General features: G+C 38.4%; 2 protein-coding genes and 1 long non-coding RNA gene across 3 annotated transcripts; 1 reads left to right on the top strand and 2 right to left on the bottom strand.

Moving 5' to 3' along the window:
• Window positions 1-2,266: 2,266 nt before the first annotated feature.
• Window positions 2,267-4,264, bottom strand: LOC140012717 (uncharacterized). The gene is made up of 3 exons (XM_072061004.1): window positions 4,168-4,264; window positions 3,861-4,071; window positions 2,267-3,242 (listed from the first exon to the last, which is right to left on the bottom strand). The coding sequence occupies exons 1-3, from the start codon at window positions 4,262-4,264 to the stop codon at window positions 2,267-2,269; spliced, it is 1,284 nt and encodes a 427-aa protein (XP_071917105.1).
• A 6,146-nt stretch (window positions 4,265-10,410) lies between these two features.
• On the top strand, window positions 10,411-12,381 carry LOC113702697 (uncharacterized). The gene is made up of 3 exons (XR_011820169.1): window positions 10,411-10,448; window positions 10,661-11,689; window positions 12,289-12,381. It is a non-coding gene; the product is annotated as an uncharacterized lncRNA (long non-coding RNA).
• Window positions 12,382-14,868: 2,487 nt separating this feature from the next.
• LOC140012716 (uncharacterized) lies at window positions 14,869-25,065 on the bottom strand. Its single transcript, XM_072061003.1, has 3 exons — window positions 25,006-25,065; window positions 15,450-15,842; window positions 14,869-15,252 (listed from the first exon to the last, which is right to left on the bottom strand). The coding sequence occupies exons 1-3, from the start codon at window positions 25,063-25,065 to the stop codon at window positions 14,869-14,871; spliced, it is 837 nt and encodes a 278-aa protein (XP_071917104.1).
• Window positions 25,066-25,292: the final 227 nt, after the last annotated feature.

The following is a 25,292-nucleotide window of genomic DNA, read 5'->3' as shown; positions in this document are numbered from 1 at the left end:
TACCCTTTTTGGACACTACTCCGCCCTTCACGGGTTTAACTCTTAGGAAAACTTTGTCTCCTACTTCAAATTCCAGATCTTTCCTCCTTGTGTCGGCGTAGCTCTTTTGTCGACTCTGGGTAGTTTGAAGCCTTTCCCTAATTACTTTCACTTTCTCATGAGCTTCTTCCATCCAAGGTATAACCATTGGATCCAAAATTTTCTTCTCTCCTACTTCATTCCAATGAATCGGAGATCGACACCTTCTCCTATACAATGCCTCATAAGGTGCCATTTGAATTGACTCATGATAGCTATTATTATAGGTAAATTCTACTAAGGCCATATACTGGCTCCATTTACCTCCAAAATCCAATATACACGACCTCAGCATATCCTCCAAAGTCTGAATTGTCCTTTCCGACTGCCCGTCTATTTGGGGATGATAAGCGGTACTAAACTTCAACTTGGTCCCTAATGTCTCTTGAAATTTCTGCCAAAAAACGCGAGACAAACCTTGGATCACGATCGGACACAATGCTTATAGGAACACCATGCAATCTCATGATCTCTTCTATGTACAACTTGGCCAATTTTTCCAAAGGAAAGCTCATACTCACAGGTAGAAAATGTGCGGACTTGGTAAGCCTGTCAACTACTACCCAAACCGCATCAAATCCTTTTTGATTTCGAGGCAACCCCGTTACAAAATCCATGGTTATGTGGTCCCACTTCCATTCAGGGATTTCTAGTGGCTGCAATAGACCAGAGGGTTTCTGATGTTCAGCTTTTACTTATTGGCATATCAGACATTTTTGTACAAACCTTGCCACGTCCTTTTTCAAACCGTCCCACCAGTATGATTCCTTCACATCATGATACATTTTGTTCACTCCTGGGTGTATAGCATACCTCGATCGATGTGATTCTTCTAGAATTTCTTTCCTTAATTCTTCATCAACTGGAACCGTAATTCGATCTTGAAACCTTAACTCTCCTTTAGACCCTAGTTTAAAATCTAGGTTTTCTCCGTTTTGCACTTTCTCCAACCTTTTCTGGATCGTGGGGTTTGTTTTCTGTACCTCTAATACGCTCCATCAACGGTGATTTCAACGTCAGGTTCCCAAATAAAATCTTCAATCTCTCCAAACGAGGGTTCCAAATACTAACCTCTTCTAACATATCCCATTCTTTTACCATTAACCCTGCTCCATGGGCCTTTCTACTTAGAGCGTCTGCCACCACGTTGGCTTTTCCTGGGTGGTAGTTTATTGAACAATCATAATCCTCCAAAAATTCTACCCATCGCCTCTGTCTCAAATTCAATTCCTTTTGGAAAAACAAGTACTTAAGGCTTTTGTGGTCCGTATAAACTTCAAAGGTCACACCGTACAAGTAATGTCTCCATTTCTTTAAGGCAAAAACCACTGTGGCCAGTTCTAGGTCATGCGTTGGGTAATTTTGTTCATGAGGCTTTAATTTTCTAGAGGCATAGGCAACCACTTTACCCTTTTGCATTAGTACGCATCCTAGACCTTCCCTAGAGGCATCAGAGTATACGACATAACCTTCTACTCCGTCAGGCAACGCCAAAACAGGAGCTGATGTTAAGCACTTCTTTAACTCTTGAAAGCTTGACTCGCACTTTGGAGTCCAGATGAACTTATTATTTTTCTTTCTCAGCTCTGTCATAGGTCCAGCAATCCTTGAAAAGTCCTTGATGAATCGCGTGTAATAACCTGCTAGACCCAAGAAACTTCTAACCTCTGTTGGAGTTTCTGGCTGTTTCCACATTGTGACCGCCTCAACTTTTGCCGGATCCACGGCAATCCCATCTTTAGAAACTTTATGCCCTAGAAAAGAAATTTCATCCAGCCAAAACTCACACTTGCTAAATTTAGCATACAATTTATGCTCTCTTAAGATCTGCAGAACTATCTCCAAGTGTTTAGCATGTTCCGCTTGTGTTATAGAATATACTAGGATATCATCAATAAAGATTACTACGAACTGATTCAAGTACTTTTTAAAGATTCTCTGCATTAAGTCCATGAAGGCAGCTGGTGCATTGGTTAACCCAAATGGCATGACCGCGAACTCAAAATGTCCATATCTTGTATTGAAAGCAGTTTTAGGTATGTCTTCCTTCTTAATTTTCAACTGATAATATCCTTGCCTCAAGTCCAGTTTGGAGAAAACTACTGATCCTTGCAGCTGATCAAATAAGCTGTCAATCAATGGTAGAGGGTATTTATTTTTAATTGTACCCTCATTTAATCCTCGATAATCAATACACAACCTCAAACTTCCATCCTACTTTCTTAACAAATAGAACAGGTGCGCCCCATGACGAATCACTTTCTCTAACAAAACCTCTCTCCAATAGATCCTGTAATTGTATTTTCAATTCTTTTAGTTCTGCGGGAGTTATTCGGTACGGAGTCTTAGAAATCGGGGCCATTCCCGGCACTAGTTCAATCTTAAACTCCATTTCCCTCTCCGGAGGTAATGTTTTTAATTCTTCGAGAAACATATCTGGAAATTCCCTTACCACTGGTACATCCTTCAACTTTACTTGGTCACTGGGAGCGTTAATTAGGAAAGTTAGGAAACCTTGCGCTCCTTTATACAACATTTTTCTTGCCCGAACTCCCGAAATCATGGCAGATGATGCTAACCTACCTTTCACATCCAATTTCAGGGTTGCTTTCCCAGGAATCCAAAATTCTACCACTTTTGCTCTACAATCAAGCTTAGCATGGTAATGAGCTAGGAAATCCATTCCTATGATAACATCATACCCTTTTATGTCCAAACTGACTAGGTCTACTAGCATCTTACGCTCTCCAACCCAGAATTCGCAGTTCTTATAGGCCAGGCTAGTGATTATACTCCTATTACCCATAGGTGTCCTAACTTCAAGATCGAAGGGTAATTTAACAGGTTGTACATTAATTTCGGACATAAAAATTGGATTCACAAACGAGTGAGTTGCGCCAGGATCAATTAGTACTCTAGCTAATCGATGAAAGATTGGAAGAGTACCTTCCACGACCTCCGAGGAATCAGGTACAGGTTGATCGTCTATAGCGTACACCCTGGCCGGAACTTTGGTCCTATTTCCTCCAGAAGTGGCTTGCCTAGCACTCGGAGTACCACCTTCTTGTATTTTTGGACAACCGGATATCTGGTGCTCACAGCTTCCGCACTTCAAGTACTTTCCTTCTTTCCTCCAGCATCTGTCCTCAGTATGGCCAACCCTCCTGCAATACCCACAAGTTCCCTGAGGGGTGGTCACACGACCTCCTTGCGGGGCGTTCCTAGTTTGACTCCTTCCACTTGGTCCTCCTCTAGCTCCGATATCTCTTCCCCCTGCACCTCTTGCCCCAGTTCCTCTCGCTAGAGCGCCTCGTGGTGCTCCAGGACTATTTACTCCACCCGTTCATCGACCCACTTTAGCCGGTGGAGCATTTGCATAAATCGGCTCCCGACTGCTGCTAGGGCCAAATCTTTTCTTGGCCTGGAAGGATTTTACTTGAGCTCTAGCAACTTCAACCCTCTGAGCTCTCTCAACAGCATCAGCAAACGTGTCTATCCGAACAGCAGCTAATCCCTCTTGGATTTCCACGTTTAGTCCCTGCACAAAGCTCCTTACACGCCTTTGTTCCGTGGCTACCAATTCAGGAGCAAAACGGGACAATTTCGTGAATTGGATCTCATATTCGGCGACACTCACCGCCCCCTGCCTACACTTGATAAAATCATCCTCTCTTTTTTCTTGGATGAGAGGGGGTAAAAACTTGGCATTGAACTCCCGAGTGAAGTTCGCCCAGGTCCTAGGAATATGGTTCCTATCCCAATTGACCCTAATTAGGTTCTACCAGGAACGAGCAGCTCCCTCAAACTGGAATGCTACAAAAGTCACTTGTCTCTCCTCCGTATAATTTAAAGCTGCAAAAATGTCAGAGATCCTCTCCCACCAACCTTCTGCTACCTCAAGTTCTGGGCCTCCATAGAACTTAGAAGATCCAAACTTCAAGAATCTCTCTAATGCTCGATCCTCGGTATCGATGGGGCCTCCTTGATGATGCACTGCCCCCGGGGCTTAGTGCTCAGTCATGCGCTCTAGAACATCGGTTATTCTATTGATTGCGGTGGCCACTGGGTCTCTGGCCACGTTTCCCTGACCATGGTCTTGATTGACCTCAGGTTCCCTATCACCACCACCCTCGGGGTGTTGTCTAGTTGATCTCCCACGTTCTCTACCTCTAACTCGTCGATCCATAGCCTAGTTATGCCTATCGATATAAATGAAGTCATTAAGCGAAGATATTGTTATTTACTTACTTATTACTATTATTATTATTATATATATATTTTCTTTTGTAAGTAAAATTAACACGAATATCAAGGAAAGGAAAATAAAACACTTAACGCATGTATTCACATTCCAAAGTTCATACAAATAACAGTTTAGGGTGCCTTCCAAAAGTATGGCACACAAGTTGAACGAATATGTACAAACAATTCCTTAAACCAAAAATAGGGACATAGTGCCTCAAAAGTAGGCCATCTAGCTAGACAAAATGCTATGACCTATACTAGTGTCACCCTAACTAACCCTGGATACCTATTTACAAGCAAAGCAAGCCTAGTCTAACCCTCAGCAGGGCTGCCAGGAGCAACGTTCTCCTCAGGATCCTCCTCCGAATTCTCCTCCGGATCCTCCTCAACCCCTACCTGAGCTGTACCCTGAATGATCCCCATGATCTCGTCTATCATCATAGTAGCGTCGGCCCTAATACCGGCACTCCTATCTCGTACCTCCTCAGCTACTCGAGTCAATCGAGACCTCTGTCTCCCTAACTCCTCACGAGCAGCCTCTGACCTAGCCCTCTCGACGACGCTCGTCTTCGAAACAACATTTACAAAAGATCAAAGCAGACTTCAAATCTCTCGAATGCCAAAACCTGTTAAGGAAAACAAATATCGTGTGATGAGCTAAAGCTCAGTGGTGCCCCAAAACATGCAATCATATAACACAAATAGTAAATCATAACTTCAAGCTTAAATTCAGCAAGTAGAAAAGCGTATAACAGCACAGGGTAGGATACAGGGCTCTCAGGAGCCATTTTCCACAAGCTTGATCAAAATTAATCGTAGTTGACCCTCCGTCAACTCTCACTATCTAAGGTCCATGTAGATTCATTATTTTTCCTTAACACGCTCCAACCAACTTACTCCCACCGGACCCGTTCTTCTCACGAGAGAGTTTGGTATTACTCGAGTATACCTTTTTGTAAACTAGTCGAGGGATTCACCCAACGACGTCACATTATAAACTAGTCGAGGGATTCATCCAACGACGTCACAATTATAAACTAGTCAAGGGATTCACCCAACGACGTCACAACACGTTTTTTACCAAGTCAGGATAAGAGGCCCTCCCACCCTAAGGTGTGGTACACTCCCTTGCTTGGTAGATTAGTTGACGAGTCCACGCTCCAGTCAACAATTGCAAGATATTCGAGAAAACATTTCAAGCAAGTCACCACTCGAAAGGTTAGTGCGATAAAGTACACACTGCCACTTCGATGGTTCAGGAAAACCACTTTCCAATTATCACATAACAAGTCAAGAAAGCACTTTAACACTTTAGTCATAGAACAAGCACGGACACTCACCAAAAGTCAAGCTCAAAAGTCAAGCTGGGAATCGAAGTCCACGTCTTCGCTAAACCCTAGAAAACCAAGTTTTAAAACTATAAGTTTTACTATACAACCTCTTAGTTTATATATATATAAGATTATTTGGTATATAACTAGTTCATTTCCTCAAAATAAATCAATACATCTCTTAGAATTAAGGCTAGCAAAGGAATAAAATATTTCGTATGGTTTCTTTAAAGGTATTTCCCTTCTAGAGGGCCAAACTAGAGTCAAATTTATTCAAACAAGTTTTCTTGCCGAACAAGTTTTCCATGCCTTTTATTTGAAATTATTCAAATCTAATGTTTTTAACAATTTTCCTCTAAAACAACTAGCTAGGGATAACTTTACAAAAACTTAAAGTTTGAAAGTTAATGCAATTATTTTCTAGAAGAAGTAAAACTAGTTTAAGCAAAGAAAAGAATTAACTAGTTAGCGAGGTTTTAAAAGTTCCAACACTCGAGTTTGAGCATTAACGTACTATACTCAATTGCTAAAGCTCGATACTAGGACAAAATATTTCAATAAGGCTTGATAAAAAATACTCGAATTCAAAGGACCAAAACGGACTTCACGACTCCAAATTACTCATACATTATATTCCACGTCACCAATGTAGTAAAATCACAATCCAAACATCAATTTCACTAGGACTTCATCAATCATTAGCCCTAGGTCTCAACAGAATCAATTCTAATCGAAATTAAACAAAGGAAGTCCAAGATATCAAACGATTCCAAACCACAATTCATGGCCTTCCAAGTACATTTCGGCCAAACCGTTTAAACAATTCCACCACGAATTAAACTCTTGCAAAAATTGCTCAAATGGCCAAGAGCTTCATCAATAATTAGCTCTTGACAACAAACAATCACTTCCAACCACAATTCAATCAGAATTTCAATCCAAAAAAAAAAAAAAAGAAGGCCACGGCCAACTTAACTCCCAAAATTCTAAAAATTCAGATTTTTTCCCCCTTGTTTTGACAACCAAGAAAAATTCCAGCAATGACAATTCAAAACGTCCATTAAACCTCCATCTTTTACTTACTTGAAACACTAGAAACATAGCTCATAATCTGTCCAACCAAAACCAAAATAAATAACACACCATTTAATTTCCAGTAATGTAACCAATTAACTTATAGAGCCTTGTCCATAATTTTCTCCAATTTTTTTATTTTTTTCAACTTGACATGCAAAAGGTGATTAGCAAGTTACAAACCAATCTTAAATATCTAGTATAAGCATCTTAGCTAAAATTCAAAGGAAAACTAGTCAAGTGCTCAAGCCCCTTCTCTCGGCCATTTTTTTTTTTCCAGTTTTCACACATCAGTCAGCCAAACACACATTTTCCTCCAAAACATCTTTAATTTATCTTCAAATCTTTCTTGCATGTTCAGATCAAGACAATATATGATATGGATTATAGTTTGACATAGAGCTTCAAAACCAAAATTCATAAAGATAGCTGGAAACTTCACCATTTCCTTCATACGGACAACCTGGAAAAAAAATTCCAGCAAAATAACTCTAGGACTTTAGATTTTTTTTTCTTACCACAGTTCATCAGCTACATGCATGACCAAATAAACAACTATCTATCAGTTTTAATCCAAAACCAAGGTCGGACAACATCAAAATCACTAACCAACCAGAAATTCATCCAAGTCGGCTCTCGGTTGGCTTGCATGCAAGCAGATTTTGTTTGCTTCAATTTTCTTGCTTAATCAAAGCTAATTAACCTCATGCAAAGCTTAATCATCCAGATTTTAGTTAGCTAAACACATGTTTAAACTCAGATTACCACAAATTAATCAAACAAAAGCTGAAATTTCCAGCTCACACTCTCGGACAGTTCCAATTTCTTCAAAATCAGATTTCCTAAGTCCTAATTCTTCATCCAACCGCACAACTGTCACACGCATGCTTATAATCAACATCATCTACCTCTAATCAACTAGTCTAGGTCCAGAAATTACCTCAACTGGAAGCTCAACTCACGCAACTAGCAGCTGAAATGTTTCTCTTCTCTCGACAGTCCAACATGCAGCCCGCTAGCTCTCCCTCTCCCTTGGTCAAGCTTGCGACTAGAATGGAGGAGGTTTGGCACTCAATCTCCTCACCAGCTCACGGATGGAAGGAATTCAGAACAACAGGTCTCTTTTTTTTTTATAGCTTGCGGACAGGAAGAAAGGAAAATGAAGGACTCGGCTCCCTCTCTCTCTCACTCCACTCTCGGCTCACGGCAGGAGGAAGGAATAGAATTGGAGTGTTGTTGTGGTGGTATGCAGTTGATATAGTGGAGTATGATAGTAGGGTGTGAGCCGGCATTATGGTTGGTGGAATGGTGGAGTAGATAAAAGGAAATCGGACCGGCTAGAATGGAAATTCTAAGTGTAAAGAATGAGACCGGCATGCTGGAAATGTTTGTATTTGGAGCTTGTTCTAGGAGGTTCCATGGCTGCATGGTTAATTTGAAATGGAGGAGGGCTAATTTGGTCTTAATTCTGGTTTCTATTAACACCTAACGTTATTAACACTTAAAATTAGCTATTGAAATTCAAGGAATTAATATTAAAGCAATAAAATACTCTACATCATGAAATATTAATTTAACTTAGCAAGATTCAAGTAACTTAATATTTGCATAATTAACTTATTTATATATAAAAATTATGGTCACATACTTATTTAAAAACCAACAATAGTAACGGTTATTAAGAGTCTAAAATGCAAATGCAATATGCATATATATATATATATATATTTTTTTTTTTTTTTGTTCAAGGTTCTCACACGTTCGGCTTCACAGACCCGTGTCTCTTAGCTAACACCGCCTTACTGTGCTTCGCCGGAGACGGAGGAGGGAACGGTCGCTTAAAAAACCTTTTGGACATGGAATTCGCGGAAGATCTCGCCGGAGACTTCTTACAGATCAAATAATGCGCTGGACTAGGGCTGTAGAAGGGGAAAAGCGGAGATTTTTTAGCGGATTCTGCATCTGATTTCTTGCTTTCTTGCTGATTGCTGATTGCTGGAGTTTCCACCTTTATCCTTGACCTGTGCTGGGTTATTTTTATCCTTGGTTGGAATAGGGTTTTGCTTGGAATCTTGATGAAGATTGGGTTCCGGGGAGGGTTTGGAAGTGCAAATGCCCATTTTCAGGACTTCGGGTGCTCTTTCCTCTTCGTTATTTGGAATTTTTTACTGTTTGAGCTCCCCCCCTCCCCAAACACAACCCTATCTAGAACGAAAAATCCTTAGCTCAGAGCTGAAACCATTGCCAATTCAAGATTGAATTGAAGCTATAATTTCTTTTTTCCTTATTTTTTGGGGTTTTGGAGGGGGAAAGCTTTGAACTTTGTCTCTGCTGCAGAGTGCTAATAAAGCGAGAAAAAAGAGGGATCTGCGAGCGGGTTCAGAGCAGAAGTTGATAAAAAAGAAACCACGATCGACGATGTTACACTTTTGTCGCTATCGGGTGTGGTACGATCTTGCCCTTTTTTCGTTGTTTTTTTTTTTGTTTCTCTTCACGCTGTGTTGCTTTATGTTTGGTTGTTCCGGTGTCTGAGTCTACATGGGTTTGATTTTGGTCTGCATTCCGGGAAGCTCCAGTTGTTCTCCCTTTCAAACTCGAAAACATGTACATCATGCATAGTTGTACGTTTTGTCATGTGGTGTTTTTTGGTCTCTAGCCTGTTTCGGTTTTTTTTCTTCCTTCTTGTCCCTCGCCCTTTGATATTTGTCTTGTTTTCCCTAAAAAAAAGGCTGTCCCAGAAAAAAAATAAACTCTTTTGTGCTTTGTTCTTGTTCTCTGTTCTTGTTATGTTGTCGTTTAGTCCAATCCTTAAACCTAGGGATCTGCTTCTTTAGATAATTTTTGACTCATGCATTTAATTTGTTTTTTTTTTTTTGCCTATCTCTAGGTATTATGTTTTGCATGCCTTTTTTTTTTGCGTTGCTCCTCTTTTGTTCATTCCAAAGCATTTCACTTTTATTTTTTTCGTGTTATGCATTCGGCCTCTAAAGCTCTTAATGACGCTTGGGGCATTGACTTTTCCCACGCTTCTGAGTCTGTCTTCCTTTTTTATTTTTTTAGCTGGCCATGGAGCAAAAATTTTCTTTTTTCATATGCTTTCTGTCTGGATGGACTATGTTTTGCATGCCTTTTTTTTTGCGTTGCTCCTCTTTTGTTCATTCCAAAGCATTTCACTTTTATTTTTTTCGTGTTATGCATTCGGCCTCTAAAGCTCTTAATGACGCTTGGGGCATTGACTTTTCCCACGCTTCTGAGTCTGTCTTCCTTTTTTATTTTTTTAGCTGGCCATGGAGCAAAAATTTTCTTTTTTCATATGCTTTCTGTCTGGATGGACTATGACTGTCAAGAAAATAACATTATCGAGTTCTGTTGGTGCTGGTTTCAAGCAATCATCTTTTCTTTCCAGATACATTGCAGATCTGTTCAAAATTTTCTTATTTTTTCAGCACTTTCTACCGTCAACATTTTTTTTCTTTCTTTTTATTAGACTTGATACAACTAAAATCATCTATTTCTGTTTTATCTATGCTATTCTCCATATTGTTGTCAATTCTTACAGTGAGCAATTTTTACAGTTTTTGAATCGCGTGATTTTTCTCTTCTTGTGGAATATTTAGATTGATATTATGCTTATTGTTTAATTTGCTTGTTTTTAATACGTGTGTTTTTCTTTTTAAGAAATTTTTGGTGCTTTTGTTGTGCTACGTTCTCCTTCACTGAGTAAGTTTGCTAATTTTTTTTATGTATGTATTCTTATCTTTTTAATTCCTTGAGCGCTGTTTTAGTTAGATTGATGATTGTAGAACTTGTAAACTACTTTTAGAAGTACATTATAGATGTTTGTGAATAAATGTGTCTATTCATGAGCAATTTTCTCTTCATTTTTCCTTGGATTTGAATATTTCTTCATGTTTCCTTTTGTTTCTTGTTAGGTTTTTACAAAGATGGATGGTGATTTTTTTGGAAAAGGGTGTAGCTCTCTGGCTGGAGTATTACGGCAGATGAAAGTTGTAAACAGGCTAATTTATTTTGTTCTCAGTTAGGCTATGATGATATGGTTTTGGTTTCATTAGATGTATTTCAGGCTTTAAATTGATTGCCGTATCTTGGCGAGGCAACCCTGATTGCATTTGAGGTTCATTCTTCCCTTCAAATGCAATTGGGTTTGCAGCCATGGCGGTACTCTCATCTCTGCCTGACTTTTACTAACAAACCTGAGCCTTATTTTAAACTACCATAATTACTGCATTTTTTTTCTTCTTTCTTGTCCCCCGCCCTTTGATATTTGTCTTGTTCTCCCAAAAAAAAGGCTGCCCAAAAAAAATAAAACTCTTTTGTGCTTTGTTCTGAACTCATAAAACTCATGCAGAAGAGTTTTATGAGCCCTCATGCATGGAGAGGAGAATCTTCTTCTAACAGAGACTGATTAATTGTTTCTGAGCCTATTGCATGTTTTTGGTTGTTATACTGACTATATTTGCTAATGGGTCTGCTCAAAAGATAGAGTGAATGGGGGCTGGGGATGGATGTTGTGTTTTGCACTCAACGGGCTGATTAATTTTTGCAAAGCTGATTTTTTTAAATCATTATTTGGTTTCCTAAACGTGTGCAGGTTTGTATTTCTAGCATTTTACATTAGTTTTGCAACTTTTGTTTTGATTTTGGTCCCGAAATTGGACTCATCAATGCAGTAAAGTAAGAGCTCTCTGCTTTTGTAGCGCTTCCATTTTTCTGGCTATGTGCATTAAAAATTGTCTTTCTTGAGATGGAATAGCTCCTATTATTGACTGCTTTCGAATTGTGATTGTCCCAATATGGAAAAAAAATAGGTGATAGAACTGGAGTTCTTAATGCTACATCATCAGTGAAAGAAACTCTGCAAGCAGCTGGAATAAAGGTCAAGGTTGATGACTCTGATCAGAGAACACCTGGATGGAAATATAACTTTTAGGAGATGGAAGGTTTGCCTGCTTCTGTAGATGTTCTGTATCTTGCCCAATATCTATCTTGCCATTGGACTTCTCCCGCCAAAGCATGAGTGAGAATAAGAGAAATTTAGGGAGAGGAAAATCCCAAATGCATGGCCACAAGCATTTCAAATGATTTTTTTTCTTAGAATGTTAACGAGCACGGGACTACATCTAAACTAACTTCCTTGGAGCTTTAAGATTCCTAAAGGTTAATTCTAATATATCTCACCAAGCTTGGTTACTTTGAAGACTTGTCACCTTACTTCACTTCACTTGAGCATTTAGAGTTATTGTTTAAAATTAGTTTGAAAAAAAAAAACTGAGTGGTTAGGTTCCAATTGCGATTTGCTCAACCAAAACTTTTTGAAGACTGGCTTGAATAATTAACAAGTCAAGTGATATCTATTGAAGGCCAACTTACTGTTGTTGGCTTTGTTTTCTGAGAGGGAATGAAGTTTCAATTTTGAAACGTCTGCTGTTGCTATTAATAATTCCATATTAAGAAGTTATGTGTGTGGATCTCAAGAAATATTATTTTACAGTTGAATGTAATACGATTGTGCTTTGAAATTTACCTAGCTTTTCTGCAGGGAGTACCTCTAAGGATTGAGATTCGACCTCGTGATGTGTCTACTGGGACTGAAGTCATTTCCAGAAGAGATATTCCTGGAAAACAAGGAAAAGATTTCGGGATATCAATGGATTCTTTCATTTTAATTGCTTATGTTAAAGGGTTGTTGGATGAGATTCAAAGTTGCCTGCCGGAGAGGCAACCACTTCAATTCATGAGCTTTTTTTTTTGGGAATTTTGATTAAACCTGTTCTTCGAGACATTGGTTCTTTTCTTTTATAAACTTTAATTGCTGGCAGATTGTTAGCTAAGTGCGCAAGCAGTAATCTCTTGATTCTTTTGGTCTTGTGTTACATTTTTTTACTCCAGTTTCTTTGTCTTTCATATAATAGTAATGTTCTTGTATATATAGGTGTATCTTTAATATTGTACTTCATGGTTATTTATACTACATTGGGCATACACATTTTTATCGCCACTGCGCAGGGCGCGGTTTATACCTCCTAGTTTAAAGGAAAACAGGAGTACTACTCCCTCACATAAGGAAATTGCTTAGCATCTAAACATATAATTGCAGTGAGTAACGACGGCAACGTAGTAGAATCAAAGACTGTCAAAGCCCAAGTCCGTAGCGCTAGTTTTGCAAGACCATCCGTAGCGAAATTGACCTCTCTATAGCAATGTGTTAGAATGAACTTAGCCTTAATTAATAAACTGCATATATGTATGATGTCCCCATCAATTCGCCAAGGACACCTTTCCAACCCTTTAACAGAGGTAAGCAAAGCTTGGGAATCAATTTCTCAATAACATTGTGAAGGCCCAAAGATAAGCATAATTGTAGCCCCTCCAACAATGTCATAGCTTTAGCCTTCATATTAGTTTGGAATCCATAAAATGAAGAGAATGCTGTTAGAACCCAGCCGTGTGAATCCCTAACAAAGCCTCCACCCCTCCCCCTCTCCCGAGTATCCTGGATTCTCAACTGAAGACCCATCAACATTCAGCTTTGCATAAGGAGGTACTGGCAGAGACTAAGCCAGAGTTAAGACATTTTATGGGCCTGGAACGTTTAAAGAAACACAAAATTCCCGTATGCAAAAGACTCTTGTCACCATCATTCCTCACAATAAAAGGATGAGATAAAGCAATAGAATGCAACAACCGAAGCACCTGAGCGAAAATATGATCCGCCGTCATGTTGAAATCCTAAAAAATTGCTCTATTCCTTGCCTTCCACAGCTACCAACAAATGAATAGAGGAACTGTCTGAGCCAACTCAGTCATTATTGACTTCCCAGAGTAATGTGTCCACCAACTATGCAACTTGACCATGATATTATCCAACGGCAATGTATATACACCCAGGTTTTGTTCCATTTTCTGCCATACCTGATCCGCCAATTGGCACTTTACGAACTCGTGGTGTATACTATCTTCATTGTGACAAAACGGACATTTAGAGGAAAGATTGAACCCAAAATGCAGCAATACATCTGGAAAGGGAAGTATAAGGTTAAGTAATTTCCATATAAATATCGACACCTTTAACGGAGCCCACTTACTCCAAATTAGTTTCCTGGACACCATTGAATTGGAGGGTTGCCGAAGTTTATCCAGCACAGAGGATATTTGAAAGTTGCCACTCATTGTTGGATACCATGCCATCAAATCCATGCCCTTAGAAAGCTGAATATGTGATCGCAAAATTCGCGTCTTTTCTTCATATGTGAGGCCAACCTTTACCGTCTCCAAATTCCAAATTCCAAATTCCATTACTCAATAAATCTCGAATACAAACGTTAGACAACGGTACTTGCAGCTTTTGAGCTCCATAGGACCAAAACCTAACCAATTATCATACCAAAATTAGGAGCTGCCATTCCTTAACAGCAACTACAAAATTTCCTCCACCAAGCATTCACCTCCAGCAACCCGAACTTGACGTCCTAAGGGTTGCTATATTCAAATGTTGAGCAGCAGTTGCATATTTTGAGTGCTTAAACTGGGACCATAGCATATCAGTCGAGCACATTTTTCACCATAATTTGCGCCCAACAACTTTTAGGATGTTTTGCAACTAATTCAACCCCAATCCATTCTCTTGTATTGGCTTGCACAGCTTGCTCCATTTCATCCAATGCCTTTTGTCCCTCCTGTCAACCTCCCCCCAAAAGAAAGAAGACTTTATCTTCTTTAGCTAATTCAATACACTTCTAGGAGGCTTTAAAACAGCAAAGGTGTACAATGGTATAGCAACCAAAACATGTTTTATAAGTATTAGACGGCCTCCAGCAGAGAGTAACTATTTTTCCAACCAGCTAATTTCATCCGCAACTTATAAATTATGTGCTGAAAATGTTCTTTTTTGCTCTTCCCTTTAAAAAGTTTCCAGTCCAAATAAACAAAGGGAAGTGTTTTCTGCTGAAAACTAGTCCAACGAGCAATCAGTTATTGCTTAGCTGCCGAACATTTGGAAGACACCACACAAAAGCTCTTGTCTTTATTAAGCTTTCCACTTGAACCATTTTGATATAGCTCCAAAAAATCCATGAGGCCTTTCACTGAACGTCGGTCTTCTCTTGTAAAAATGATAATGTTATCCGCAAATGCTAAGTGCAAAATTGGGATACACCCTCGGCCTATTGCAAATGGTTGCAATTTCCTTAATGAAATCAAATTCTTCAATCCTCAGCTCAAAGTCTCCAACACCAATATGAAAAGAAAAAGGAGACAGTGGATCCCTTTGTTTCAAACCACGCTTTGCTTGGAAAAAACCACATGGTTTCCCATTGACGAGTATAGAAAACCAAGCTGAGGCCAAGTTATTCATTATCCAAGAGATAAACCAAGAATGAAAACCAAATTGAGCTAGCAACCGTGACAAAAAATCCCAAGCAACTCGATCAAATGCCTTCATGATATCAAGCTTGAGGATGACATTATGCCCCCTAGCCCCCTTATCAATTGAACTAACCAGCTCCTGCGCAAGCAAGATGTTATCAGAGATTTCTCTACCACTAACAAAAGTAGATTGCTCGGATGAGATAAGACAGGAAGCACAGCTTTCAATCGAGAGCTTAGGATTTTGGTGAACACTTTATTTATAAAAGTACAAAGACTAATTGGCCTAAAATCTGCAAAAGACATAGGTGGGTCCTTTTTAGGAATAAGGACCACCATAGTACTCGCAATACCCTTTGGTATTGGAACCCCACTCATGAATTCCCGAGTAGCTTGAAAAACATCATCTGAAATAACCTCCCAACAATAAGTATATAACCTACACCCAAAGCCATCACACCTAGTTGCACTGTGCCCATCTAGGTCAAATAATGCATTCTTAACTTCGTCTTTAGTGACCTCCCTTATAAGCTGCTCATTTTGTTGCGGAGTAACCAAACTCGAAATATTATTGAAAAGTTTCAAAATTGCTTGGTTGTCCACCGCCGAAGATTCTGTCAATAAAGACTTAAAGAAGTCTATAGCCACTACTCCAATGTTATCCTCTCCCTCAATGTAGACTCCCTCCGAATTCTTTATTCTTTGAATGGTAAGCTGAGCTCGTTTATCCTGAAGGGAAGAATGAAAATATCTTGTATTAGAGTCACCTTCCGTTAGCCATTTAACTCTCGCTGCTTTCTGTTTCCAAAATGCTTCTTCATCGGCCAAGTGTTTTAGCAAAAAGGCCTATTGTGAGGATCCGAATTTTTATTTTACTTACTTTTATTTCATTTTATTGTCTTATTTAATTATTTATTTATCCGTTTACTCCGAATAATTTATTTCACCCATTTTAAATCCATTTGCATGGAATCATGTCTCTTTTATATTTTTAAAATGTTTCGTTAGCGAATTTAATTTTTCTGCGACTCGTTTAGCTAGAAATAGTGCATGCACATTTTTTGAGGTAAATTCAATCCGAGAGTGCAATAATCTTGGAGAATTATGATGATCATTAGTAGACTAAGAAAACTAATTGAGGGATTAGATGTGAGTGAGTTAAATTAAACTCAATTTGGAGCACTAATAGTCCACTATTCAAGTGTTGACTTTTTATACCCAAGAGAACTTTCTGTCATGGCACCTTTCTCATCAAATCACATCAACCAAAAGCCACAAACCCTTTTCCCTCTTCCCTCTTTGGCCGGCCATCCCCCTCCCACTTCTCAACAAAAAATTTCAGCTTCATTCTTCCATTGTTGCTCCAAGAAAGCTCTCCACACTTGCTTCTTGTCTTGGGTTTTCATACAAGCTTGGAAGAGGACTTGATCAAGGAAGAAACTTTGTGATTTAGAAGCTCAAATCCCTAGTGTTTACTCTTCATTTTGGGCAGCAGGGTAAACCTCCATGAAACCCTCAACTTTTCCTCTTCAATTCATAGTAGTAAGTTAGTAGTTAGTTAGTGATAACAAGATAGTTGTTGGGCTGTTGATGGGTTCTCAGGAACCTTGACATTAGGTAGTGGACTTGAGGTGGCTTGATAGGTAGAGACTTTGAGGATTTTGTGTATGTAATTGCTTGTTTGTTACTTGCTTTGATGAGATATGGTTTAGTTCTAGTTGCAAAGTTGAAAAGAAAGCTAGAGGAATGAGAGTTGTATGCTGGCCGAAAATTTCTGGTTGTTCCTCTCTTGTTAATTTCGAAATTTTGATATTATTTTGGTGCAATAATGCTTGATACATATTGGTGGTTATGTGTATGAATTACCTTCCAAAAAGCTTTCCATTTGGTTGTGTTTAAGTAGGGTTAAAATGAGGTTGAATTCTGGAAAATTTCTGATCAGATTACTCCAACCAGTGTTCACTTTTTGGTCATAACTCTCTATCTGAGAGTTGAAATCAAGTGTCGTTTGTGGCATCTGAAACTAGACTCCGAGAGCTTTCTGTTGGTATAAAATGCACCCCCTAACTCGTTTCCTATGAGCCGTAGTGAACAAGCCAAGATGACTGAAATTCCTCTCCGCTTGCATCCGAGAAACAATTCTAGCTGCAGTTTGTAGCTCAATTTTGCCTATCTTGCAAAACAAATTTTATGACAGTTCCTTCTAGTGAATTTTAGTATTTTGAATCTAGTTTTTAACGCCACAAACCACACTAAATTTTGAGTTGTGTAGCTCTAGTTATGATCAGATTTTGAAACTCTATCTAGTACGTCAAAACTGGAATTTTGTAAAACAGGTTCCAAACTTCAGTTTTCTTAGAACTATCATATCTTGGTATAGAAAGGTCTGAATTGAGTTTTGTTTATTGCGTTTGAAACTAAGTTTGGAGTTTTAATTGTGATATAAATTTCAAGGGCTGATTCCATTTCTACGAATTTTTCCGAATTTCCAAACTTCACTGAATTTGCAAGCCTGTTTTGCTCTGTCCTGTCTAGAACAGTGACTTTGAGCTAAAATTTGAATGATTTTGAATTGGAGTTTGAGAAAAGTATCTTCTAGAAAGTTTTGGTGCTTTAAGTCTAGTTTCCAACGGTATAAAGTTTTCAATTTTTGGACTTACGAAACTCGAGATACGATTTTTCCAAGTAGTGTCACTTTGAGCTGAGAATTTCTGATTTTCAAACAAATACACTTTTAAAGAACTTTTCACCTTCCTTTGCGATTATTCGATTGTTTTAGGTGTAATTTCATGATTGTGTGAGAACCCGTAATTTTTTCCATTTTCTAGGTTTTATTATCTTTCATGGCTTGTTTTCTGCATTTTCGTGATTAGGAAAAAGTCTAGATACTTTTAAGGAGCAGATATAGTTTTTTGATGATTTTTCTAGTATCGAATAGGTTTTGAGAAATTAAGAGCGTATACCGGACGTGGGACCCACTAGGACGAAAAGTTCGGAAAAATTCGGCCAACTAGGTTAAGTTTTGGATACTGGAATTAATTTATCGGATGTTAAGAGATAAGTAGAGGTTGCAATTTGGATTAGTGTGAGAGGAAACAAAGTGATAGACTTGCATAAAATAGGGTGACAAGTGTCACCATTTAGTTGGCTTGACTTGTATGACCACTATTCATTTTCTTACCAATTGACCAAATAAATCAAAAAAATACCAAAAATTCACCATTTTCTCCTTCATCTTGGCCGACCTCCTCAAGCAACAAAAGAAAGAAAACTCTTCAAGTTTTTGGCTTCAATCTTGCTCCAATCTACCAAATCAACCATCTACTCTTGTTTTTGTTCCATAGAAAACATTAAGGGAGTGTTTGTGAGTTGTTTTGTGGAGTTACTTGAAAAGCTAAGAGGACTAGTTGCTCTCTTTCTTGTCTTGTTAAGGTAAGTTGAGAAGGACCCCTCTCCTCCCTCTAATGATGTTTAATCCATGATTAGTGGTAGTATAAGATGCAATTTTATGGTTTATATCTTGATTTTTGGTTGAATTGGTGAACTTTTGTAATTATTGGGGTTAAGAGATAAGTAGAGGTTGCAATTTGGATTAGTGTGAGAGGAAACAAAGTGATAGACTTGCATAAAATAGGGTGACAAGTGTCACCATTTAGTTGGCTTGACTTGTATGACCACTATTCATTTTCTTACCAATTGACCAAATAAATCAAAAAAATACCAAAAATTCACCATTTTCTCCTTCATCTTGGCCGACCTCCTCAAGCAACAAAAGAAAGAAAACTCTTCAAGATTTTGGCTTCAATCTTGCTCCAATCTACCAAATCAACCATCTACTCTTGTTTTTGTTCCATAGAAAACATTAAGGGAGTGTTTGTGAGTTGTTTTGTGGAGTTACTTGAAAAGCTAAGAGGACTAGTTGCTCTCTTTCTTGTCTTGTTAAGGTAAGTTGAGAAGGACCCCTCTCCTCCCTCTAATGATGTTTAATCCATGATTAGTGGTAGTATAAGATGCAATTTTATGGTTTATATCTTGATTTTTGGTTGAATTGGTGAACTTTTGTAATTATTGGGGATTTTTCTGTTTTCATATGAATATTATTATGTGATTGTGTATGATGATTGGAAATGGTATTTAAGGAAGCTAGAAGGTGGAAAAAGTGGTTAATTGCAAGCAATTTCTGTTTTGGAAGAAAATTGAAAAGTTAGGGTTTTAATGTTCTACATTCTGCCCGGTTTTATAACTCATAGTTAGAGGCCGAATTGGCCTTGGATTAAAACATAAAAGTTGTAGGGAATGATATTTTAGAGGTGCCTTCAAAATTTCAGGTCAATCAGAGTAGCGTAGCTTGAGAAAAGATGGAATTACCCTTGCTGCCCTGGTTTTACCCGAATTTGGGACTTGCTTCTGTAATTGATTATTTTGGTCAGGAATGCTTTCGAATTGGTTGTTGAGGTCTTCTGATGAAATGTAACCATGTTTCTTAGCTTTCAGATGGCTTTGGAATTTCTGGATTTGGACTTAGGTAGGCTGATTTATGATGTTTGCACTAGAAAGCGTTCTGTGAATCTGTTTTTGCGGTTCTGGTGTAGTAGATTGCATTTTTGACCTGGTTACACTCGAAACTGGGTTGAGTGACCTTCTGTAATATTGTAGCCCTATCTCTTAACTTCGAAACGATGGGTCTTGGACCTTCATCCGATAATCGTAGTACCTTTGGTGCCAATACCGTAAAATGATGTCAAAAACTATTTTTTTCCGGGTTAACACTTACTCCATTTCCGGATTTTTCTGGTTTCCTCTATTGCTTGTGTGTGCTTATGGAACCCTATTTTGGGAATATTTGGCATTGGTTTATGACTCGTTATCGAGTCTCATTGTACTTGTTTGCGTGTTTTAGGGCGTGACGGTGGTTCACGACGTTCCTTTGACGGAATTGCATGAAATATCACTTTCGAACTTGGTGAGTGTACTACTCACTTGTGTGTTACTATATGGCTTTGACACTTGAACTTGATGAGTTAAATGTTATTGCACCATTGATATTGATTGAAGTGAGGGTGTACTTTATCACTCTCACTTATTTCTCATGTTATTGGAATGTTACATGAAATGAAAGTACATGACTTGGTGTCGTTTGGACGAGTATCCAACGACCATGATTGTTATCATTGAGCTCAACCCTATTGGTAGTTGATTGAATCGAGCCGGCGAGGGCTTGGTCGTGACAATTAATGAGCCTTGGGAAAAATGTTATATGGAATCTTGTAGTATGAGAGACTCTCGATTCCGGTATACTCGAGTAATACTACAGTGCAAGTGTTTGGAGTTCGGGCCCGGTAGGGGAATGTTAGGTGGAAGGAATGGAAGTAAAGTGAAGTCTACGGTTGGTTACTTTTAAATATTGACGGAGAGTCAATGAGATCCGATCAAGAATGCAAACGAGGAAAAGGGCTCTTGAGAGCCGCCCGTATCCTTTTATCATCATTATTGATGTGTGTCTTTATTTACTTTTGATGAATTGGACTGAAAAGTTTGATGCATCTATGAACTTGGTTGCTTGAGTAGTATTATCTCACTGGGCAATTAGCTCACTCTATTTCTTTTGTTTTCCTTACAGGAAAATAAATACTTTTGGACTGCAATTGATGTTTGGTTGCCGAATTGAGTTAGTTGGACATATCTTTTGTATAGCTCATTTATTGAAACCCTAAATGTACTTTTGGGTCCATTTCTCTTTTGTTTTGGCAAACCATACATGTATCCACTTTTGAATACTTTTGTATGCCACTTTGGCTTGTAAATGCTAAATTTCAAGATGTGAATGTTTGCTTGATATTTGGTTGGGTTCTGACGGGTCGGTTACTATTCATAGTCGACTCCGGTTTTTTTTTTTATTTTGACATTTTGACTTGTTTTCACGCGTTTGTAAGTTTCGGAACGTATTAGCTCGCTCTATACCAAACCGTTAGTCCTGGCGAGAGTTGGGCAGGCAGTCCGCTAACCCCTTTGGTTCGCCTTAGGGGAAGGTGGGGCTGTCATAGATTGAATACACGGTTCCTTTGGAATTTTAAACTTTCATTTAAATCTTGATTTTCGAAGGTTAAACCTCTCTTGATGCGTTTTCTTGGTCATGTAACTCCCTTGATTAATGATACTTCTCTTCATAACCGAATTAGGGACTTCAACCCTATTCTTATGGCCTCGATTTCCGTGAGTTTGAACTCCAAAAAGGGAGCGTTTTGACTAGAGTAGTTCTTGGTTAATTGCACTAGTTTTATACTTGAACCTTAGAACCTTAGCTTTGACTTTTACTAGAAAAATAAGTGGAGTCTTGGATATGTTTGACTCCATTAGTTTGGAAAAAAATATATGAACGCTCTATGTATTCTAAAGTTTAGACGTGAGATTTGAACTTTTGGGAGATGAAAACCATCTACCCCTTTTTTCTCAATTTTCGTGTCGAAAGTGAAAATGGTACTTTCACTTGGATTGAGATTTACTTACCACGACTTGAATCAAAAATGACTTTTGAGCTCTCTTGAGCATTATTCCAACGTTTTAGCTAGAAAAGCTTTTTTAACTTGACTCGAACTTGTGACCTTAAAAGTGGATAGCGAGAAAATGTTTTTCTTCTTAGCCTTGGTCGAGCACCTAGGTAATTGTGATTGTACATGTCTCAGGTGGTCGCAAAGACGCCAAAGAGCTAGTTTGACTTCTCGCTTCACTCTTGTTTTGCCCTTGACTTGTTGTGAGTGTCAAGTGCATGTTAAATGCTTATATGTTTGAAATGATATGTGTACAAGTACTATACATGATACGTGAACTTGTCGAGACGAGAGTATACTTTATCGCCCTCATCCTCTCTCTCTCCTGATTACATAATACTTGTTAAATAAATATATGTGACTTGTACTTGTACATGAACATGTTTAACTCGTGAGCATCGAGCGGAAGCATGCACCACACTCTATTGGAGTGGGAGGTGCCTTTCATACCGATTCAGTGCTATGATCAATTTTCTGAGCGGAAGCATGTACCACACCCTGTTGGAGTGGAAGGTGCCTCTCATACCGACTCAGTGCTATGATCGATTCTCTAAACGAAAGCATGTACCACACCCTGTTGGGGTGGGAGGTGCCTCTCATACCGACTCAGAACCATAAACAATTCTAAGTCGATCGGAGCGATATCTCATCGACCACTTATACTTCTAGGGGACACCCCAACCCATTGGCTACCCTCATAACTCGAGCCAGCAAGAGTTTGGTCGAGAAGTTTGGTGAATCTTGGAAAATATTATATGTTGATCTTTTGAGATCTCGCTAGACATACCGAATAGTATCGCCACTTCATACATGTTTTAATCCGGATCCGTGTGGGTGTTAGGTGGATGGAGGAAGTAAGTGGAGCACTACGGTCATGTTACTACTTGGGTTGACAAAGGATCAACCCCGATGGCAAACTGATCGAGACGTGGAGATAACTCCTGAGAGCTCATGTATCCTCCTTGTGTGTTAAATTCCTACTTGTGCACTTAAATGAAATATCACGTTTAAAGTTGCTTTTAAACAAGTTATTTGATTGATTGGTGTTATGTGCTTGCTTGTTTGTTTTCTTGGCCTCACTGAGCGTTCGCTCACCCCTTTAAGTTATTTTCCTGAACAGGTTTTGGAGGTGGATTGAAGGTTCTAGACTAGCGACTTGGTGGGTGCTAGTATACCTTTTGTATGAACTTTTGTTGGCTCTTTAAGTGTAATTTTGTTATTGTTGGTTGGTGGATTGTAATCGTAACTTTTAGTTTTGAAGTTATGGCTTGTATATTCGATGTACTTCTTATTTAGTCGTTGGATGTTTCGTGGCTCTACATTAAGCGTGAACGAATGCGTGAGTTCTGACGAAAGTTAGGCAGGCATCCCGCTGATACTTTAGGGTTCGCCCTAGGGTGAGGTGGGGGCGTCACACCTATGCCTGACTCCACTGCACCCTTGCTTCATCCGTGCCCTTCTCCTCCAATTGTATCTCTTTTTGTCTAACCTTTTCCTCAGCTCAAGCGACATTATCAAAAATGTTCCCAAAAACTTCTTTGTTCCATTCATGCAAAAGCTTCTTTTAGCCTCTTCAATTTCGTGACAAACCGTCTCATTTCATAACCCGAAGCAGTCTGGACGCTACTTCCATAAAACTAGAGCTATTAAGCCACATATGTTGAAATCGTAACGACCATGGACCCGAGTTTGAGCTTGTCTGAAGCTACAACAACATAGGAGTATGATCTGAGGCTGTTCTATTAAGATGCTGCACACTGCATCTAGGAAAGAGACACTGCCAATCCGAATTCATAAGAACCCTATCCAACCTTTTCCATACATGTCTACCTTGGCAAATACCAGTCCAAGTGTATCAACTCCCCGGCGATGTGACATGCTTCAAACCACATATTGAAATACATATTCAGCAAAATCTGCTATTGCATTCAAGTCTTGTGGAGCTCGCCCCAAATACTCGTCAACAGACGTGACTATGTTAAAGTCTCCACTTATTAGCCATGGTTTGGCATCTAAGCTTCCAAAAATAGACACCAAATCTGACCATAAAGTCCTTCGTTCGATATGCGAACACTTAGCATATATGAAGGAACAAAAAAAAAACAAAATTCTAGGATTCATGGGAGATGCTAAATGTATAAATTGGTTTGCATTCCTTATAGCATCCATTGCAAAACCAGATTTCCACATCACCATAACTTATCATAACAATTTAATCATCATAACTTATCATAAGAAGGTAAAAATTATATAAGAAATTTAGGTATTTCACATTTGTATTATCACTTTTTATTATGCATTATTTGTTAGCTAAAGGTCATGATACATTAATTTTTTGGAATATATAAAAACTTACAAAACTTATTTAACAGAATTTATATACTTCTTAATTTTTATAATAATTTATGATAATTAAATATTTTACATAATGAAAATATATATGTCTAAAAAGAAATATCAATAAGGGGTGAGTAGCAATTTCATTTTAGCCCTAAATAAATAGTTTGTTATGTAAAATTCTTAACTATCATACAAATTAAAATGTTTATATTTCATTGAATATGTTATGTAATTTTTGCATTATTAAAAATAATATATCATGGCATTTAGCTAACAATAAATATATGGTAAGAAATTGTTAATACAAATGTGAAATACTTAAATTCTTTATATGAAGTATATGAATTATATATGAAATACTTAATTTTTATATGGTTGCAACTGTTCATCCTCATGTACTAAGGGATCCATCACAGGAGTCTTCCCACATTTGGAGTAGGGCTGATCGACAAAAGTAGCATCCTATTCCGCAATGATTGGCAAAAGTAGAGTCCTGATCCGCATTAGAAGTAGAGTAATCGACCAGCTGCAAAACATGTGATAAACCCATCGAGGAACCCAAGAAATTGTGGATATGATCAAAACTATCATCACTCTGATAATAGGGACAGAGTCGTGTCTGTGGCACATTAATTTTTTTTTTTATAATGATGAATTTGAAAAAAAAAAAAACAAATTGTGCAGATTATGTAATTGTAGAGATTAATTAATGAACATAATTAATGAAAATCCTTGCAAAATTTTTTTGATCTAAAAATTGTAAAGAGCAATAAAAGTCTAGTTAAGTAGTTAATGTCCACATAAATTCATAAAATAAAATTGAAAATCGTCTTAAAGTATCATGAAATTGGAAGTGAGAAAATTTAATAACAGAAGTTAGGGAAGTTTTACTTGAAAAAAAAAAACTCTGTCATTCCATCAAAATGCACCTTGCCTCTATCCCGTAGATTGGTAAGGCAGTCACAACTCCAATGTATCCTCCTATGTGGAAAATTTTGCAGAACCTGTAACCGCTCGAACCTCCTTGGTTGCAACTGTTCTTCCTCATGTGCTAACGGATCCATCACAGGAGTCTTCCCACATTTGGGGTAGGCATGATCGACAAAAGTAGCATCCTATTCCGCAATGATCGGCAGAAGTAGAGTCCTGATCCGCATTAGAAATAGAGTAATCGACCAGCTGCAAAACATGTGATCACCCATCGAGGAACCCAAGAAATTGTGGATATGATCAAAACTATCATCACTCTGATAACAGGGACAGAGTCGTGTCTGTGGCACACCTGAGGAAG

This window comes from Coffea arabica, chromosome 8e (assembly GCF_036785885.1).
Source record: "Coffea arabica cultivar ET-39 chromosome 8e, Coffea Arabica ET-39 HiFi, whole genome shotgun sequence".
Lineage (NCBI taxonomy): Eukaryota > Viridiplantae > Streptophyta > Magnoliopsida > Gentianales > Rubiaceae > Coffea > Coffea arabica.
The sequence above is the reverse complement of the archived record's forward strand: the minus strand, read 5'-3'. Positions and strand labels throughout refer to the sequence as shown.

What these genes read in the sequence shown, in the direction of transcription:
- LOC140012717 (XM_072061004.1), bottom strand. Translation starts at nt 4,264, where the DNA reads ATGGATCGACGAGTTAGAGGTAGAGAACGTGGGAGATCAACTAGACAA. An exon ending in TGAGGTCAATCAAGACCATG is followed by an intron (nt 4,072 to 4,167) that starts GTCAGGGAAACG and finishes CCCCGGGGGCAG; the next exon opens with TGCATCATCAAGGAGGCCCC. An exon ending in GAGGGAGCTGCTCGTTCCTG is followed by an intron (nt 3,243 to 3,860) that starts GTAGAACCTAAT and finishes TGGGTATTGCAG; the next exon opens with GAGGGTTGGCCATACTGAGG.
- LOC140012716 (XM_072061003.1), bottom strand. Translation starts at nt 25,065, where the DNA reads ATGGATCCGTTAGCACATGAGGAAGAACAGTTGCAACCAAGGAGGTTC. An exon ending in GGAGGTTCGAGCGGTTACAG is followed by an intron (nt 15,843 to 25,005) that starts GTTCTGCAAAAT and finishes TCTTCCCTTCAG; the next exon opens with GATAAACGAGCTCAGCTTAC. An exon ending in AGGGTATTGCGAGTACTATG is followed by an intron (nt 15,253 to 15,449) that starts GTGGTCCTTATT and finishes TTGCTTGCGCAG; the next exon opens with GAGCTGGTTAGTTCAATTGA.